The 19,796-nt window shown below is 38.7% G+C and overlaps 1 protein-coding gene across 2 annotated transcripts; it reads left to right on the top strand.

The window, feature by feature from the left end:
* Window positions 1-647: 647 nt before the first annotated feature.
* KMT5C (lysine methyltransferase 5C) lies at window positions 648-18,731 on the top strand. 2 transcript variants are annotated; one of them, XM_087713874.1, is made up of 10 exons: window positions 648-689; window positions 6,080-6,145; window positions 6,872-7,011; window positions 7,466-7,631; window positions 8,268-8,377; window positions 8,720-8,883; window positions 10,832-10,851; window positions 11,398-11,534; window positions 12,075-12,259; window positions 12,970-18,731. In XM_087713874.1, the coding sequence occupies exons 3-10, from the start codon at window positions 6,902-6,904 to the stop codon at window positions 13,821-13,823; spliced, it is 1,746 nt and encodes a 581-aa protein (XP_087570000.1). In that variant the 5' UTR covers window positions 648-689; window positions 6,080-6,145; window positions 6,872-6,901; the 3' UTR covers window positions 13,824-18,731. The 2 variants fall into 2 exon arrangements, with proteins under 2 accessions (XP_087570000.1, XP_013920442.2); XM_014064967.2 differs by lacking the exon at window positions 648-689 and having other exon boundaries at window positions 2,641-6,145.
* Window positions 18,732-19,796: the final 1,065 nt, after the last annotated feature.

The following is a 19,796-nucleotide window of genomic DNA, read 5'->3' on the forward strand; positions in this document are numbered from 1 at the left end:
GGAGATAAGCACAGGGGAGGGCTGTGCAGTCTTTGTAAGAGACGGTGGTTACATTTATTTGACATTCGATTATCCAATAGGGAAACATTGCTCTAGCCTAATATGCACAATAAGCATGCTTAGGCAGGGTGCTGTTCCGAATAAGGCGCGACGGGAGAAAGAATGGCATAAGCAATTTGATAGGCAGCATATTTGCCCAATCGGACGCATAGGCTGGGGGCCGCGTCCTCATTCGACTTCGGAAGGCGGGTTCTAAATTAATGGACAACAGCCTTGTCGAATAAGATGCAACCACACCCCTTCCCTTATGTTGAGCAGCGGCAGGAATCAGCAGCAGCACGCATCTGCCCTATCGAATAACAGACCGAGACACTCTTTCCAAAGGAAGTCACTTTACACCAATCATTCCCGAGCATGCGGGTGGGAAGTCCTAGTGGCCGTCTTTTGCTTCAGGGAGACACAATAGAGACACAACGGGAAGAGGGTGTGGCCGCCTGTGATTGACGGCGGAACGTGGCCAACGGCATCCCGTGACTACAGGGTCGGGAAATTGACAGGCTTGCGGCACAGCGAATCGCACGGGGTGGGGGGAAGGTGGTGGTGGGGGCTCGTCGCGCGCGCGCGCGCTTTGGGAGGCGGGCGAAGCAACAGCGGAGAATAAGAAACGGAGCGCTCGTGCGGTTCTGCGTGTAAGAGAAAGGAAGAAAGGGAACAGGGAGGAGGAGGAGGAGGGAAAGCGAAAGGGGGGGGAGGTTGCGGGGGGGGGAAAGTCCTTTGGGGACGGCCGCGCGTGAGGCGGGAGGGAGGAAGTGGATAAGAGCGCGGCTGTCTCGCGCGCGGGTGGTTACACCAAGGCGCGGTGCGCGTGGGAGCCCGCGAGGGGAGCGGTGGGGAGGGGGTGGCGGGGATGCCAATCTCCCTTGGGTTGTGCGAGGCTTGGGCAGAAGCGACTTTTTGCCTGTCAAGTCAGTCAGTCTCTGCCTGTGGGGAAGGTGCCAAGAGAGTGCCGCCCTCCCTCCGCTCCCGCCTTTCGTTTCCAGATCCTAAGGTAACAAAGCCCCCAAATGGGCTTTTCCTCTCAGGGTCATAGCCCCTTTCCCCTCCTCTCCTGTTTCATCCCAAACAGCCTCTATGAATTAAAAAGCAAACAAACAAACAAACAACCTTTCCCTCATGCTCTCCCTCAAAGCCACTCTCTTGTCCTTCAAATGAAAGGCTTAGTTTTGGGGTTCAGGTAAGGAGCATTTCTCCCCTGCCCCACCAACTTTCCCTTCCTGCTCTGTAATTGGCTTTCTGCAAAAAAAAGAAACAACAGCTCCTTTACACTGAACTCTGCCTGACTCTGTTTTTCAGGTATACTGACCTTCCCTTAATTTTTAGGCAGCATTCTCAATAGGTTTAAAACAGTTTTTAGTCCAAGACATCAATGGGATACTAGGCTGGGAAAGTCTGATTAGGTGTAGTTTTTATTCATTCATCTGTATCCCACCTTTATTGTTTATTTTTTTTACAAGTAACTCAAAGTGATAGCCAATCAAATTCTTTTTCAAATCTGTCACATGGTCTGTGGCATCAACTAGCTTTCATTCATCTCTTCACTTATTGTTCTAATCGTTCTGTGTTAAAATATCTTCTCTTTATACAGTTGGTCCAGAAATTTCCTATCCACAACTGTTGAATTCGAGGCCTGAATCCAGTGTAATAGCAGTTTTGAAGCTCTTGCCCATTGTTCTACATACAGGAAGTCCTTTATTTAATGATCACAATTGAGTCCAAAATTTATGTTGCTAAGTGAGACAATTGCCCCATTTTACAGCCTTTCTTGCCATGGTTATTAAGTGAATCCTTGCAGTTAAGTTAGTAACACGATGGTTAAGTGAATCTGGTTTCACATCAACTTTGCTTGTCAGAAGGTCACACATAACCCTGAGACACTGCACCCATTTGCAAATGTGAACTAGTTGCCCAGCATCTGAATTTTGGTCATGTGTCCATGGGGATGCTGCAGTGGTCGTGTTTGTGGAAATGGTCATAAGAAATTATTTTCAGTGCCATTGTAACTTTAAACAGTCACTAAATGAATGGTTGTAAATTGAAGACTTCCTGTACTGTTTCACACACAGCCGCTATAGATAAAGTTGCTATTTGAGATAGGTTTTAAAGCTTTTTTTGAGACTTTTAAAATTATTATTGTGTATCAAAAACAAATGATGTGTGCTGATTCTTCAATATGTGTCATGTGGTAGATACTAATACCTTTCAGTGGCTAGGACAGTTAGGACCCCAGAGTTCAACATTCAGCTACAAATAATTCTCTTTTATTGGCACTTCCTTTTTTTTAAAAAAAAATTTTTTAATTACATTTTTATTTTTCATATATACATTCACAATTATATGATCTCATAACTGTTATTAATAATATGTATTTGTAACAATTTTTATCCCCTACAATTGACAATATAATTGAAATTGCTTTCTTACCATCCCATACACCCATCTTATTTTACAACAATCCTACTTCTTCTTTCCTTCCCTCCTTCCTTCCCTCCTTTCTTCTCTCCTTCCTTTCTTCCCTCCCTCCTTCCCCCTTCCCTCCCTCCTTTCTTCTCTCCTTCCCTCCTTCCTTCCCTCCTTCCTTCCCTCCTTCTCTCCTTCCTTCCCTCCTTCCTTCCCTCCTTCCCTATTGGCACTTCCTTGTTTACCTGCAATTCTTTTTACTAGAACTCTTTGATATGTATGCAGTTACCACTGTATTTGATGTCCACTCCTGAAAAGGACTCAGGTATATAAAATAATGTTTTCCCCTTCGTAAACGGCCTGAATATTGAGATATCTTTCTTAACAGTACATACAGTATTTCATCTAATAACTGTGGTAGTGCATCTTGCTTATGTCATAAACAAAACTAATAATGTGAACGTACTGTTAAGGGAGATATCTCAGTAATTTTGTTCATACAGTGCAAACAGCCATAATGTGGTTTCCTTATTTGCTGTTTAGTGTGATGTATGAATGAAACCAAATATAGTTCACCCAACACACCCTGATTGATGGCAGTATGATACACAAGAAGAGGATTTTAATTTGAAACAATTTTGAAAAATAGACTTGACAAAATTATATATTGGGAAATAACAAACATGCTGTTGTCTTGACTCTCTGTTCTTTTGCCCAACCTGATGCCTTCCTGATGTGCAATGCAGTGGCATAGTTGCACTTCCTGATGTGCATTGGGCAACATGTGTCACAGAGCTCCATTAAACTTTTGAGGAAATCCTAGAATATGATGAAGAAAACAATGATGCAAATTGTGTGGATCTATTTTTCTTTGTTTTTTAAAACTATGTTAATCTTTCTGAAGGACTTACAATTTCAAGTTTTGTATCTCATATGGTAACAAATATTACCAGTAGCAGCAGTAGCAGTCAGAGGAATCTCTGGGTTATAGTTTGTCATACTTCTACAAATTTTAGTCCAGTGCCAGCTAGGAAATATTGCTTTTTATTTACACATAAAAATCAATTTATTTAAATTATATAATGCTCGTATAACCATTCCCAATAATTCTACTGTCTTGAAGACTAATTGCTATTTTCTTCTTCTGACATTGCTGGGAATTTGGAGAAAAAAAGTAAGAAAGTGCAGCCTGTTATAGTTCAGAAAACTAAAGTCAGGAAATTCTCTGGCCCAGATTATGAAACAGGAACTTGCATGTAAATAGACTTGAGCTCCTTACAAATAGATTATAGCTATCTTTAATTAACACCCTATCTCTTTTGAAGAATACTTTGAAGAAATGCTTAGTGCTGTATGTGATGAAGAAGTATAATGGTTTCAAGAACTCTACCTTGAAATAGTCACAGTGGTGTAGAAAGAGGAAAATCTGTTCTGTTTAGTGCAGTGGATTTACAGCATTTTGCACATCTGTACAAATAAAAAAATGCATATGAGTTAATGAATTTCAATCAATTTCAGTGTAAGGTATGGAACAGTGTAAATCTGGATAACTTGTAAGACTATTTTTTCTGGCATTCCTGACTTATTGAACTATAGGAATTTTGTTTTTTATCTCTTCTGTGCCATAGTATTCTTTTACTGTTTCATATAGGGTAATTAAATCATGAACTAATCACATACATTGGATCTGTCCAATACCCTAGGTTAAAATATCCTGTTTGTGGTTCAGTGTATCACTAAATCAGAGGACTAGGCTGAATAAATTGTGGTTCAATTAACATGAGGTATTCATTTCAGATGAGTATAGCTATTCTCTCACTTCAAATGATTACTTTGGCCTTAGCCATATGGCTAAGTAGGAGGCAACAACTGGCTGACTTTGGAAAATACCGTAAGTATAGTTTGGATTGGTTAGTATTTGAATGGAAATCATAGCTAGAGGCTAGTTTGCGAAGTTGCAAAAGAAAGAAGGCAGCAGCAACTTATTTCTATATTACTTAAAAAAAACACAAATTAACTAATTTGCATTTATAATATATCTTGCTGTAAACCAGTAAGACTTGTTGGTACTACACAACATGTTGGTACTACACAACAGCTCAGGGAGTTGGTAAATTAGAAACAAAGGCTTGACAAGAATGTTGACTTAATATCCCAGTCTAGTTTTCACAGTACCATGGTGCTCCTAACTCAGCAATTGATGATCTCTTGCTAAACCTGAAGGTACTGCTTTCATAATAAAAACAATAGCAGAAATACAAGCTATAAAGAGTGAAGGAGTTTGCAGGGTGTTTGGAATATAAATTGATTCAGTTAGAAGCCAAATGGGCAAGTCTATTACAAAAAATAGGGGTCTTGCAAAGTTATCTGGGATGTGTTTGGTTCTGTTAGTTCTGAGATAGGATGCTTGTGACATTAGCTTTGCCACTTGTTGATTGGATCCCTGCTTTTCTGGTTGGTTCTGTCACCAACTAAAGAGGTGACAGAAGCTGGATTAGAGGAGTAATGACTACATCCTTGAGAAAAAGGGTGGTTCTATCTGCCTTGAAAGAGGTGATGGTGTACTACTACCAATCCAGGACACTAACACAGGTGTCAAAGTGGCGGCCCACAGACTGGATGTGTCATGTGCAGGCCATGCCCACCCCAGCTCCATAAATGGGGGAAAAGTTGTGAAATGTCACATGGCAACATGATGCAGCAAGTTTGACACCCGTGCTTTTAACACTTTCATTCATACATTTCATTGGAAATGTAAGCTTAGAGTTTCTGACTAAAGCAGTGCATATGCCTGAGTGAGTGGATAAATAGATGAATAAATGCATAGTATTTGGATCAACTATTTGGTTTGTGCAAACTGCTATCAGAGACGAGAGGAATCATGACATTTTTATATGAATCTGGAGACATAATTTAGAGATTTTGGGAGTGGGATTGGGGTATCATTTTATGGTTTCTGGACATTAAGAATTCCCTGTTAACGCAGTGAACTATGTAGAAATATCATTTGTAAGGGTTGATAAAGTGGGTCTTTTGAGTAGGTATAATACATTTTGGAAGCTTTAAAGTATTGTAATAGCGGAGAGATAGTTTTTTAACAGATTGGCACCAAATTAGAAATTTAAAGTCTGGGCATTTTGACATCCTGTAAAAAAACAATTACATATTTATTTTTCTGCTCCTTCTCATAGAAACATATATGATGCAGGGTACAAATCCTAAAATTTCTAGAATGTTTTATTTTCAGACATATTTTGCTTTAATGTACAATTTATAATGATTCATACATGAATTGTATTATGCAATTTATAGTACAATATTTACTGATAATGATAATATTAATAAAGAGTATTAAGTCTTGATCCTGTTGTTGTCTTATAAGTCTGTGTCACAACTATTTTGAGAGAGAAGTGAAAAATGCATCAACAAAGAGGAGAGGTTTGGAATACTTCTAGTTCCAGTATTTTCCGAACTAGAAGGAGGAAAGAATTCAAGAAATATATGTTGAATGTTTTTGTATTTTAAAATGTCTCTCTGGTCAAATTCATCTTTTGGTGATACAAGTGGTTTGTCATTTCTTTTACAATGTTGCTTTGACATCCCAATCTACTTTACATCTCAGGGATTGCTGGTGTTCTATCCAGGACTAACCAGGTCCAATCCTGTTTGCCTTGTGAGCCTCATAAAGGTTAGTCAGATGCTGCCACCTGCTGGGTATCTATCACAAATATTCCCCATAGATGGATTTTAACTCCTATGGAGGGCACCGATTTGAGGAAGGTTTTAGAGTCTAGATTCTTCCATAAAAATATTTGTATTTCATGTTTTGAGGTACGTAGTATGTTTTGAAAACATTTTTCTAGCATCATATTTTTTCAGTGCTTGTTCCCTCTCCCCCTGACCATGGAGAATTTTGTTTTGTTGATCAGATCAAATGAAAGTTATACGAGCTTCAGGTTTAATAAAGTGGTTCTAGATGATTTGTCACAATATTTAAAAGTTACATCAAATATGAAGCATAATGAAATAGTTTTTGTTCATCAATTCAGTTTGTATACCTGCAGGTATAAAAACTGTGTTTCTTGGCTTAAAATTTAATTATGAAAATTGTAGTACACAATGGAAACATCAACATAGTACACACATTATGACCATATGTGCAAAATGCTATTTTTACCAGCAGTTTTAAAATTAATTTTAGAACCATTCTATAAAAGTTGACTTTCTTTAAAAAATCTCTTGCAAGGAAATCTCTTGCAAATAGCAAGGTAAAATTATGGTAGGGGTTGTAGGGAATACTTCTGCTTATTTTAATATTTACTAGTCCAGCTTTTGTTGGAGTTTTGATTCAGATTCCCAACTTCCGTGTATTTGGCTTTAATTGTGTCTCTCACTTCTCTCTTGTGGCTAGCAGAGTTGAGAACAGCATGGTTCTAGAAAGAAGATGGGCTCTACTAGGTTAACTGCAAAAGAACTATGTGAGAATGATGACCTTGCCACAACGCTAATTCTTGACTCCTATCTTGGATTTAAGACTCATAAAATGAATGTAAGGTAAGATCTAGGAATAGACATGGAATAAGTCTGAAAATTAAGATTGTAAATAGATAAGTTTTTTATACATTTGAATATTAAGTGGAGAGGATTGAGAGTGCAGATAGTATTTGACTTATAGTTGGGACCAGATTTTTGATGGTTGGTGGGCTCTGAATCTGGCAGAGGCCTCCTACGCTACAGCAGATTTGCAAACACTGGTGCACAGCTGAGATGGGAAAGATAAGCGGGTGGAGAGAGTTGCAGCACTTCTATGATTGTTAGTGCAAGTAAGCTGCCAGGCACCTGAATTTTGAAGACATGATTGCAGGGGTGCTGCAACAACCATGACTTGTCCATTCAGCACCATTGTAATTTTGAATGGTTACTGAACTAATGGTCGCAAGTCAAAGACTACCTGAAATGAGGGGAGGAAAATGTTACAAAAGAAATTCTTCCTCTTTCATTTTTATAGCCCACTTCCAGCCATCAGGAGGAAGCACCATTTACGGGAGGCAGTAGAAGCTTTCCGGAAGCGCAAGGACCTAGAAGCAGCATATCAAGCCTTGGTGCAGGGTGGCTGGGCCTGCCAGTATTTTGCAAACCGGAGCCATCAGCAGGAAGCTGCCCTCAAGACTCATGTACAATCCTGGTTTTTGCCTGTTTAATGGCTGGAAAGCATGTTGAAGTCTGAAAAAGTTATTTATATACACTTTTTCATCCCAATCATGTTCCTTTTGGATTATTACATTATGGCTCTTATCATCCTAGTCAGCAGGGCAGTTAGGGTGGTGGGAGTTTAATTTAACACCATTCCAAACAATCAGGTTTGGAAAGGTGGTTCCATAACGTGTTATTTATTATTAAAAATGAATTGTGGGGCATGTACTTGTAACATAAGTTGGCACTGAAGGTCCACAGAGGCTGGCTGTGGGTGAAAAGTCCGAGAAGTATCATTTTCTTCTTTTTAATCTTTTTTTGGTTTGAAGTTTTTAAACATCTCCAACTGATGGGAATGTTAGCTTGATAGAAAGAAAATTGTTTACAAACTATAGCGAGATAAATTTTATCTGGGAAGAGAGTAAACATTCATAGAAAGGAAGAAGCCTTGTCTCTAATTAAGTTCTCTCTCTCCATTGATTCTTCCAATTAACTCCCTTGCAAAGATTTATTTTATTTATAATCACACTTTTATTATTTTTATAAACAATTCAAGGCAGAAAACATATCTAATTCTCTTCTACCTCTCCCCCTCCCACCCCCAATACCCATCTCAGATTTTTCGGTACCTTCGCGTTTTCCTTCCTGAGAGCGGTTTTGCCATCAGGCGCTGTAGTCGATATTCCTTAGAAATAAATGGAGCCCGGATAGTGTCTACAAAATCATGGTATGTTCATACTGCTATTGCTTCCCCATTTGGCAAAATTATTAACTTGCATGCTGGATTATACTAAAAAAGAGAAATAAATAGAAATAGAACTATGATGCATAAAAGCCCACAAATGTATAAACCAACATTGAGAGGAAAATAAAGGGAGGGGCAAGGAATGATTTTTCTAATGAGTGTATTTCATAACAGGGCATGTCCATTAGAAAAGCTTTCTTTCCAACTAGAATGCAAAGAAGTGGATAATAAAGTAGCCATGCATTTGCTCTTGCACGTTTTACTTAAGATTATAGCACCATAATCCCGGATAGGTAAGGTTATTTTTTTTCCCTCTCCCATAAGGAGAAAGAATGATAAACTGGAGCTTTTAGAAGGCTACATTGCAGAACTGACAGAACCCGATGAGAGCCTCCTCCGAGCAGGTGAAAATGACTTCAGCATCATGTACTCCACCCGGAAACAGTGTGCCCAGCTTTGGCTAGGGCCTGCAGCCTTCATTAATCATGGTAGGTGGAAGCCTTCAGGTGCAAGCTAGAGAGGTAGTTGCATCAAACTGTTTAAATTGCTATGAAAATGATAATTGTAAGTCTCATATGACTGGTCTTGTAACTTAGACCAACTGATGAGGAGAAATAAGATAACTATTTATCCCGGATCAGAGAGTAGTAGTAAATAATATTCTAGCCAAGTATTTGGGAAATTGAATTTTATGTAGATATCAATAGGGATACATCAGAACCAAACAGGGGTGAAGACTGGTGTGTAGTGAACATGCAGTTGTTATTAATGGGGCAGTATAGCAATCAGGATTCAGCTGAGAGTATATTATTCAGAACTCACGTGGGAGTGCTCATTAGACCTGTTGACATTTCCTTAAACCCAGTGTGGCTTTTCTTGGGCTACTTTGAAACAAGGGAAAGATACAACCTCTTTACAGAATTGCCACTGGAGCTGTGTGAGTGTCTCCAGATCTTCAAATCACTTGTTCCACTTCAAATCTGAACTGCTGCATGGTCCTAATTATAGTATTAAGAATTAATAATCTCATTTCAGCTAGCTTTGTAGCTACTTCTGACACGAATACAGACAGACAGGACTCTGTACTTAACAAGTTATTGGGTTGCCAAAACGTGCATTGTTTTTCATTGACAGAATGTTTTAAAATCTGTTTGAACCTTTATGTCTAGATACTGTTCCAGTTTTCTCTTACAAAAATGAATATATTTTCCTAGTTATGATTGACTAGGTAATAATGCTCAGGCATCTTTTATTATTCATTATAACAGTGATTGTTTTTGGATAACGTAGGTGAATTATTCCTACTGTGGTTTCTTTTGAGATATTTTTATATTTTAGTAAAAGGGCAAGAAAAAAGGAATTGTCATTGTAGCGAGTTGTTTCTTTGGTAGAATTACTGAAATTTAAAAGCACTGAGGCTTAAAAGAATCTAAATTTGTTCTAAAGAAATACAATCGTCCCTACTTATCTGCCCAGTTAATGACCGGACAGAAGCAGGTTTTTTATAGGCAGTGGCCTAATCATGTCACTCTGTATGTGCACCTGTGCAAGTTATCTCATCTGTTATTTTCTAAATTAAGCATTTGCCAAGAATTGTGATTACTTTAGCAACTGGGGGATATGAAGATTCTAACTATCAATATAGGTGGCCTGTAGATTAAAAATTAGTTTGCACTGTCTAAATACATTTGAACATCTAGTCGGGATTGTATGTTTTATATTGGGCTGTTAATTTTTTTTTGAATCTGGAAGAATAAGAATAATATTAAGTATAAGATTTTTAAATTTATGTATTGTTATTTATTCATTTTTCGCATTTCTAGATAACCAAAATGGGAGATGTTTATTTACCAGCTATTTGTGAGGCAATAGTCTTTTAAGAACATTTTCATAGTTATTAATTGCTTAAAATGCTATATTAGTAAGGCTTTCAAATGACCAAGGGATTATCTGATAGATTTAGGTTCAGAATTTAACTGCAAAAGGCAATAATAAATTGAACTTTCTTTAATGTTTCTCCTAATTCAGCCACAGAACTCATAGAAAAACTTATTTCCTTTCTGTATTTTAACATTTTCATTAAGAGTGTAAGACATAAGGCACAATTGTTTTGCACTTTATTGAGTGAGAGAGGTTTGTTATATTATATTTATACAAATGACAAGTGTTCTACTTTGAGCTCATAACATGGAAACTGAGGATTTAAGCCAAATACAGTACTTTTCTTTGATTGGATTTCCATAATTTATATGTCACTTACTCAATTGATTCAGATTTGTAAATGCTTCAAGATAAAGCAAAATGTACTGTTGAAAAGATGAGCAAATTTTCTCTGCTGCAGCTTCTGCTAAAAAGGAATACTTACAATTAGCTCTTTTTAAAAATCTTCCTTTTTCTTCTTATTATTCCCCTGCAAAATGTAATTCCTGCCCACAGACTGCAGACCAAACTGTAAGGTAAGCTGTGTTGACATATTGTTGGGGCAAGGGATGCTGTTCATTAGAATACAAGCTTGGGATGAGGCCTAAACATATTACTGACTGCATTGAATAGGAATGAGAGGGAATATATTTGGGAAGAGATTGAAATAAACCAGAGGCACAACATATTGTAGTAGTGTCTGGAAAACACTTAAAAGGAGTTGTGATCGTCTGAGGTAGAAAAGTATCTCCTTGAAGCTCTACCTCATTAATCTTCTATTCTTTATTGGGGGTAAAAGACTTCTTTCCCATTTTGAAAGCTGGAAATATGCTATAGTTCTCCATTGTTTAGGATCAGAAGAAACCAAATTCCCTTTGATATCCTGTTTTGCAAAATTGTGCTACAAAAGCATAAGAAGTCTAAACAAATAGCTTTGAGAAAAAGTTGATTTCAATTTTCTGAAGGGGAAGAGGAGACTATATGCTTTTCCTATGAGCTTCTTGAATCTGCTTCTTTCCTTTCCTTTCCGATTATCCTTTTTTTACTGCTTTTTCTATCCCAACCCATTGTTTGTGCTGCAGTTTGTCCCAATGGATGGGAACACTGCTTGTGTCAAGGTGCTGCGGGACATTGAGCCAGATGATGAGATCACATGCTTCTATGGTGACGGCTTCTTTGGGGAGAACAATGAGTTATGCGAATGCCACACTTGTGAAAGGTGAAAATGGAAGGGAACAGAATCTCAGATATTGGGAGCTGGTTGGGAGTTGGGTTTCTGAGTTTCTCAGAAGCATTTGCAAGAAGGGAAACCAAATGATAATTTCCATTAATTCTTGCCTCCATCTTTCAGTGCTTTCAGCAATCATTCTTGGCAAGACGTGCAGACTCCTTAATTCCCAGGTGTTAACAAGCCTTAGTCCTCAAGGGATGGTTGCTAGTGAGTGTAGGATTTTGAAAGGGGAGGGGCAGTATTTTTCTTCTGTTATCACAAGAGCCCTGGAAAGATTGATGGTAGAATCTAAAGTCTAGGTAGAGGAACTTATAACTGTTCTGACACAGAGTTCATCAGTGGGAAATCTCTTCATCCTTAGTGTTAGGTTTATCATGTCTTAATTTTTCATGCATTTGGCAAGTGCCTTGGAATGTATTTTCTCGAAGGATAGAAAAGGATGTACAGATAATTCTGAGTAAGCACCGATCTTTTTGATTAATGCTGGGCTGCTCCTGATACTGTCTCTTTTTCTCAATTTTTCCTTAGAAAGGGCGAAGGAGCTTTTCGCCTTCTGAATCAGACACCATTGCTAGCTACCTCAGTCAGTGAGAAATACCTACTGAGAGAGACAGACGGACGTCTGCAGAGGTGGAAAAATCAGTCTTGCAAACTTGCTCAACGTAATGTGAAAGTGCGACACAAAGCCCGACGCAGGAAATCAAAATTACGTGGTAAGATACTTAACTGGAATGGATTTTGTGCATCATAGTGCTGTGCAGGGCAATAGGGTTTGCTTATCACCTGTAACATAATCATAATGTCCATTATAATGAGGACTCTGTTACATTCCTGTTAGCCTCAGGGTTTGTTCCATAGCAGTAGTAGTTACCCTAATGCTTTTTGTGGTAGCAAAAATAAAATAGTAATTTTTTTTTTAATTAAAGAGGATACTCAAGAACTATTCTAGCTACAGTATTAGATTAAAGCCTGGTAGAATTAATTGGGTAGTATTTAATTCCTGTATTGGAAAATGTAAGCAATGTTCAAATATTTGGCTCCAAAGTGGGAAAGATAAGCTACCCCTTATGTTGCTGCTTCCTTAGTGTTTCTGGGATCTTGCACTTACTGTGTGATTTCAGGAAAATGTGCAGCTTCTCTGTGAGATTGCTGATAAGTACAGTTAGGTTATCTATGCAAGATCTGTTTTAAAATATCAAATATTTACATGTTTGAAGAAAGGGTATATAGGATTGTGGATGTTAGTGGCAGGTAGATGTTAAAGCAGTCATAAACTTACTCCATCTTCTTAAAGCCCTTGAAAAATCCAGAGAGAAATGGAAGTTGCCTGTTGTGTAGTGAAGATATGGCAGCAGTAGTTAATAAGAAGAAACTGGAAAGTGGAGTGATATTCTTATAATTGATACCTCTTTTCCTTTCCTAGGTGCTGTACACAGATATACCACTCGCTGGTATCTTAAGATGCTCAAACCTTTATATATCCCACTGCACAACTGCTTGGCCTGCAGAACACGTGGATGCAAGCTCCGTAAGCAGCCTCTGGTGTGTCTGCTTCGTTGTCCTTCTCCTATGTTATCTGTATTGCACCTCAGGCAGTCTTTGGGAAACAAGAATTGCTACTACAAGGCCCAGGAAAGCTGCTCTCCTATACAGATGCATAATTGCCCTGAAAGCCCTGGCTTGGCCAACCAGGGCAGCCTGATAGTGAATCTTGGGAAGAGAATTCCCTTGGACTGGGCAAGGTTTCATAGGGAAGTAGCGTGTGATGCTAAGGAGGAAAACGCCAATCAGGAGTTTAGCCAGGGGACCGAGGAAGATGATTCAAGGGATATGGAGAGTCATGCTGATGTTAAAGAATCCTATGAATCAGGATCTGGGGTTCTCCATTCAGGAGAGCAAATCCCCCTTGATTCTTCAGGTTCTCTTTCATCCAGTCAGTTCTTGTGCAGAACAAGGAGCACGGCCCAGCGCCAAGCTCAGGTTTTGCCCCAATCTGAGTTGTCATTACCAATGGTAGACCCCAAGCTTTCCCAGTATGCTCACGTCCGCCTGGAAGGCCCACCTTTTGGAGGCAGGCAGTGCTGGCAGCAGCCCCCTTCAGACAAGACGGAGAAGGAACAAGCGGAGGAGCAGCATCTTCCTAAGCGGATGGTTTCCTTTCCTCCTTTTGTTCCACCCAAACGGCTTCGACTGGTAGTGAGCCATGGTTCCATCAACCTCGAGGTAGCTGCAAGCTCCTGTGAGGAGATGTCCTCTGATCTGGCTGATCTTCTGTGATTGAAAACAAGACTTTAGCTTATTATTGAATTTACCCATGATAACCATCTACCAGAATTCGCCTGAAATTATCCATCTTTTTGTTGTGCCCTTCTCCCCATCACCTTGTATGGGTTGGTAACATCTCTTCTGAAGTCCCTTTGTCCCCAGGTGGGCACAAAGCTGCCTGTGCTAAAAATGCAACCTTGTGTTCAACTCCTACTTTTTCCATTGAAATTGATATTTCAGTTGTCTTTCCAGAGTACTTCCTTTATCACTTCCTCACTATTCCTTTAAAAAAAAATCTCCACTACTTTGCCAAACTTCACTGTATAGTCTTGAAACCTAAGCCATATAGTAGACTGCATGGAGGCTTTGGATTGCCTCCTGGTCTTTTCTTTGAACTCTACTTTCTCTTCCACAGAGTCCTTTCCTCTTTCTACTCTTGATATCTCCATGCTCTGGTTTATAGCACTGTAGTCATAGACTTCTTGACAGATGAACATGGTATTTTGGCATTTATTGTCCCTACAAAGTGGTGAAGTGACTTGTGGAGAAAAGAAAACCAGCATCTAATCAGGGAAGTCTCTTTAAAACTTATTGTGAGAAAACCAGCAACCAGAAGTGCACATTGGCATGCAGCCTAAACTGTTCGGTCCATTTAGCCTAAAGGCTGTTCAATGCTAAACAGGCTTATATAGGGAATTAAATGTTCTTGCTCCTCTTCCTTTGCCGTCTCACTGTTTGGGTGCCTATTGTTACAAGACAGCTAATTTTCTAGTTTTGGAAGCTACTTTTATATTAGTTAATCTGTGTGACTTGTTTCTTCTCCCAGCCAGAGTTTTAAACAAGTGTCTGCTGGGCCTTTTTAGAATCTTAATGAACTTTAGATATTCAGGTGCTTTATATTTGATAAAGTTGAGCTGCTTGGCTCAGGGGCATTGCGATAAAGGGGCTTCCTTCTGTGAGAGGCTGATGAGCAAGATAAAAGTTCTACTCAGTTTAATGTGGCCTAATTCAGTTCAAAGTCATATATGGTAAGTGGATTTGCTGTATATTTTTCCCATTCATCTTGCCATGACAGGATTTTGAACAGATAGGGCACATTCTGGTAGAAAACTGAGTGCAAGGTATATGGGGAGAGGTGGTGGCAATTGAATGGGTGAAACATGGTGGTCAAGTTTTTCCTTTTAAGTGCTTGCTTTGTTTTGAAATTTTGTGGAATCCTTTGTGGTGTTGACTTTGGATACATATCCAAGAGTCTTAGGACAGCCTGATGTTCCTTTTTCAACTCCTCTTTTTTTGTTTGTTTGGTATTGTAGTTTTGGTGCAGTTAGCGTTAGAGAAGCTTGTCTAGATGACTTGAAGGTTATGTTAAAATGGAGGTTAAGCTGTGCACATTTGAGAATAAACTCCAGTAAACTTAGACTTTCTATTAAATTTCTATGGGTAGAATCCAGCATAGGTTCTTTGATCTCTGAAGTTGGAAAATCTGAATTATAGAGCTTTTAGAGTAGCAACTAGTTTGTCTGGCATGCATTTTTGGTCTGAGATACATAATATATTGCAATTCTGGCTTTTTCATTGCTCTACAAAACAGGTGCTGATTCCTGGGAAACCACTGTAATTTTAAAAGTAGTTTTAGATACTAGCTTTGAAAAGGTAGAATGAGCTGATGCTCTTCAACCTGTCCTGAGAATGAAATCTTAAGAAGAATAACCACAGACAATGCATATTCATGTAAAAATATTACAGAAATAATACAGACACAGGGACAGTAGAAACAACAGTTTTTAAACAAATTAATTGGGGAGGCATAACAATAGCATATTTTTGGTAACAATTTGAATATTTTCCTATAAGTGGTTCATATGATTGTCCAGAATTACCACTGTCTGTGGACATTCTTCATTTTATTCTCCCAGGACTGTATGAAGAAAGATAATTTAAAAAACGTTAGTGAACTTGATAAAGGTGATCCTTAACTTATGACCATAATTGGGACTAGAATTTTAATAGCTAAACAACGCTTAGTCATTGGCCAAGGACTCACTCTAAGCATTCCAGGATTGGTCCCTTTAAGACCTGAACATGCCTATCTCTCCCCACCCCACCCCCACCCCCAATCTCTGCCCTTTTGGCTGCAGCGCTTCCAATTCTAGTTGCCCTTGTCATCTGGCACTCCGAGACACCCCCCCCCCCTCCGACCCAGCTGAGCTTTGCTGCCATCTTCTTGCTTCCTTTGCTGACAAAGTTTACCCACCCTGGCTATTGGGCAGAACTGGAACTGTCTTCAAGATGGAGCGGGAGTCACAAAATTCATTCCAGAACTGAAATATACCGAAATGTTTCTGTGCTCCTGGGGACAAATACGGCTGGCTTTGTGCTATAAAAAAGGGGGGGAAATCACAAAGCAGTTATTGAAAGGAGCTGCTTTGTTTGTTTCCCCCCCCCCCTTTTACATAGCATAAAGCCAGCCTCATGCATCCCCGAGCATGGTGCAAAGGGGTGTTTTGTTGCACTATGGACCCTTTAAGCTGCTTTGTCCCTTTTTTTTTTTTTTGCAGTGCAAAGCTGGCCTCAGACCAACCCAGCACAACCACCAAGCCTGACATACCTTGTCAGCAGTAGAGAGAGAGGAAAAAAGTGAAGGTCAGCTGGGACAGTAGAGCACAGGGCAGCAGAGGGCCAAATGGGAATAGATGGGGGTGGGGAGTGGGGGGATAGGCAATGGAAGGAGTTGAAGTCCCCCAGCGGTGATAAGTGTGGGCAGGCTTCTAAGCACCTGAAGTTTGATTATGTGACAGGGCACTGCCATGACTGTAACTTCGGACATGGGTCATAAGTCCCTATGTTCAGCTTCATTGTAACTGAATGCTTGCTGAACAAATGGTCATAAGTCAAGGATTACTTGTATCACATTGCTCACTAAAATAATTGAGACATAGCTGAAATTGTACATCTTTTTCTGTAAGCTTGCTTTCTATTTGTGAAAATTTGAACATAAGGCACATTTTTCTTTCCTCAAAGTTCTGTATGTTAGTAATCATTTTATATTTCATAATAATTATTCCATTGATTATTCTTGCACATTGTTGTTGGTTGCATCACAGAATGTGTGACTATGTATGATACTATTTTAATGCCTAGACGTGAGTGTCTATGAGAATAGTTTTGATCTAAAGGTGAGATGATGTCTCATTAGTTTTAAATTTTACTTCTACAAGATGTGCAGTTTCATCTGTGTATCAATGTTTGTGCACAGCGTAGATATATGTACTAAAAAGAAATAGAGGTTTTAGTGCTTGTTCTGATTTTGTGGCCCCTCTTAATGTGGGTGTCCAGACTTGCTTTCTTGCTTGCTACTTTCCACTTATGGATGTTCCATGTTAGTTAATAGTTGGAGACTAGTGACACAGCCTTTAGATAGTGACTGTAATGGGGGGAGGGGAGAGGAACAAAGATGGCAAGATGGTCAAGGGTTTTGTGTGGGGAAAGGTCAGGGGTGGGAAGGGTGGATATTGCTAGTCAGGATACTGTACATTCTATGTGGAAAGACGGACTGGGGCTCAGTTTTCACCTTCTGTGCCTCTCTTTCCCCCATCTTTCCTGGTGGGTTTATGGTTTGTGCTACCTCTTGGGAAAAGAAGCATCAAGGCACTCTTCCATCTATGACTTCAGTCTTCTTTCAGTCCAGTGTCCATTAAGTCCTGTCATTTCTTTTCCCACTTTCATGCTTTCAGATTTAAAAAAAAACATGCATGTTCTCATGAGGTGGAGTGGTAGCAGATCCAGGTTTTGTTGTTTTTTTGTTCTAGCGTCCTGTATGGGTAAGTTTCTAATCAGCCTCTCCAGGTCCAGCCTCTGCTTGTTTCCCTGATAATACCATGGTTTATTACATTGCTTCTTCCATCTTTTCTAAGATTTTTCAATGATGCTTTTGGCCTGGAGTCACTCTATCCCCATTTCAAGAGAAAGATTGAATTCCACTTCTCCATAAAAGTTATGCTCAGGAGGGTATGTTAAGATACCTCGATTTTCACACAGCTGGGAAAAATAAGCAACCTGGACACTGGGGAAGGTCTCTGGTTGGCTGAGTTCCTCAGGGAGTGGTTTGATAGAACCCTGTATTATCATTTTCTGCTCCAGGTTTTAACCACAGTACATCAATCCGACTATCTGCCTTTAGTGGTGGGGTCATTGCAAACTTGCTTCATAGGATTGTGGGGAATTTGCTCCATTGTACTACCCCATCTCTCAACATGCTTGCGATACTTTATTTAAATTCTTCCAGAACTTCAGCACCCAGAAGCAGGAGAGTCCAAAAGGTGTTACATGGAGCATATTTTCAGGGGCATATGTACTATGCCAAAAAAAGTAACATAAATCGAGCTCTGAATTTGCATGAATTATGATTATGAATTCTTATGCCTTCTCTTGTAATATGGGCAACATATTACAGGAAATTTGGCCATGGGGAAAATTGATTAGTACGTACCATCTAGCCTAGCTGGTCTACCTTTACAAATCTGTCATCCCAGTGTCAAGGGGCCAGGACTCGTTAGATGGAAGAATTTCAACAGGACCTGGACTCAAGCTCAAATCTTGCATTAGTACAGTATGATTGAGTGCATACAGCCCTGGGTGTGTATCAGTTGGTCTGAGCAGGCCTGAGAGAGGGTGGGGAGGGTAAGAGGGTTGTCTGTATTTTTAATGGTGCTATATTTGGAAGAGTTGATGGAGGTTACTCTCAGCTCCAAGTGTGGAAATTTGAGGCCTCAGGGTATTTCCTGCCCCATGATCAGGCCGGTATCCTGAAATGGGGTAAAGGCAGAAACTTCTGTTTGTATTTTTAATGGTGTGTGTTAGGGGGGAGGGGTGCATAATACTTTTTAAAATACTTGATTGAAATAAACTCTTCTAAAACTGTTCCTGTTTCTTGATGATGTGATATATGTACTGAGTGCATGACAAGGCTTAATGCAAAACTGCCTCTTGTAAGATCTGTTTACAGAATTACTTCAGATATAACAAATGCTAGTTTAAAAATAAACATTTAAAACTATTTCATTATACAGACTGATAAAAGAATGATAAGGATATTAGACTCAATGTGTATTCTTCTCTCTAAGGTAAGTCAAACATTTTAGACAGACTGAATGTCTTATAAACAGAACTAAAAGAAGTATACCTGTGGCATAATGACTGAAAATGAAGTTTCATTGTTAAACAATTAAATAATATTCAGATGAGGACAATAAATAGATTGTTCTTCCTTCCTTCCTTTGGCAAAAGTTTGTTTTGAACCCAGGAAATGTTAAGCCCAAACAAACAAGTTTGATAACAAAATAAAAATGCTTGACAGCTTTGAGGATAAATTTGATGTTATGAGTGTTGACCAAAGGTTAGTAAGATACTTTACTATTTTTTGCCTGCAGGGCAACTTAATGTAGGCATATTTTAGTTCAGTTCTTTTATTATTTTGTCATGAATCCAAAATAAAAATAAAAATATCATAAAAATATATCTTTATATATACCCTTGTGTATATGCATGAATTAAAAAGAAATTTTAAATAAAAATAGGGACCCAAATACAATAGATTGTATAATATGAATATTTTTGAGTCTTCACAATTAATAAAGATTATAGTTTGATACTTCCCAATAAATAGATTAGTTTTTCTAATTCTGTCTTTCTTACTGGTAGATATTTTAGAGTTGGTAGAGATGGTTTACCAATTTGTAAAATTTTAAACAAATCATATGTACATATTCATGGTGAAGAATTTCATTAAAAAAAACCTTTGCAAAGAGTTATAGTATTTTTAAAAATTGATATTGAATTACTTTCTTTGTGAAGCAATATTTACTTTTTAAATATTTATTGGGAAAATATTTAATTTTCTAATCATCTATTAGATATTTAATCCATACTGTTTAGTTTCAGTCAAAAAGAGAAAGTAACAATGTGAAACATAAAACCAATATATTA

This window comes from Thamnophis sirtalis, unplaced genomic scaffold (genome assembly GCF_051295495.1).
Source record: "Thamnophis sirtalis isolate CommonGarterSnake01/CBP01778 unplaced genomic scaffold, rThaSir2_p1.2 scaffold_4, whole genome shotgun sequence".
Lineage (NCBI taxonomy): Eukaryota > Metazoa > Chordata > Lepidosauria > Squamata > Natricidae > Thamnophis > Thamnophis sirtalis.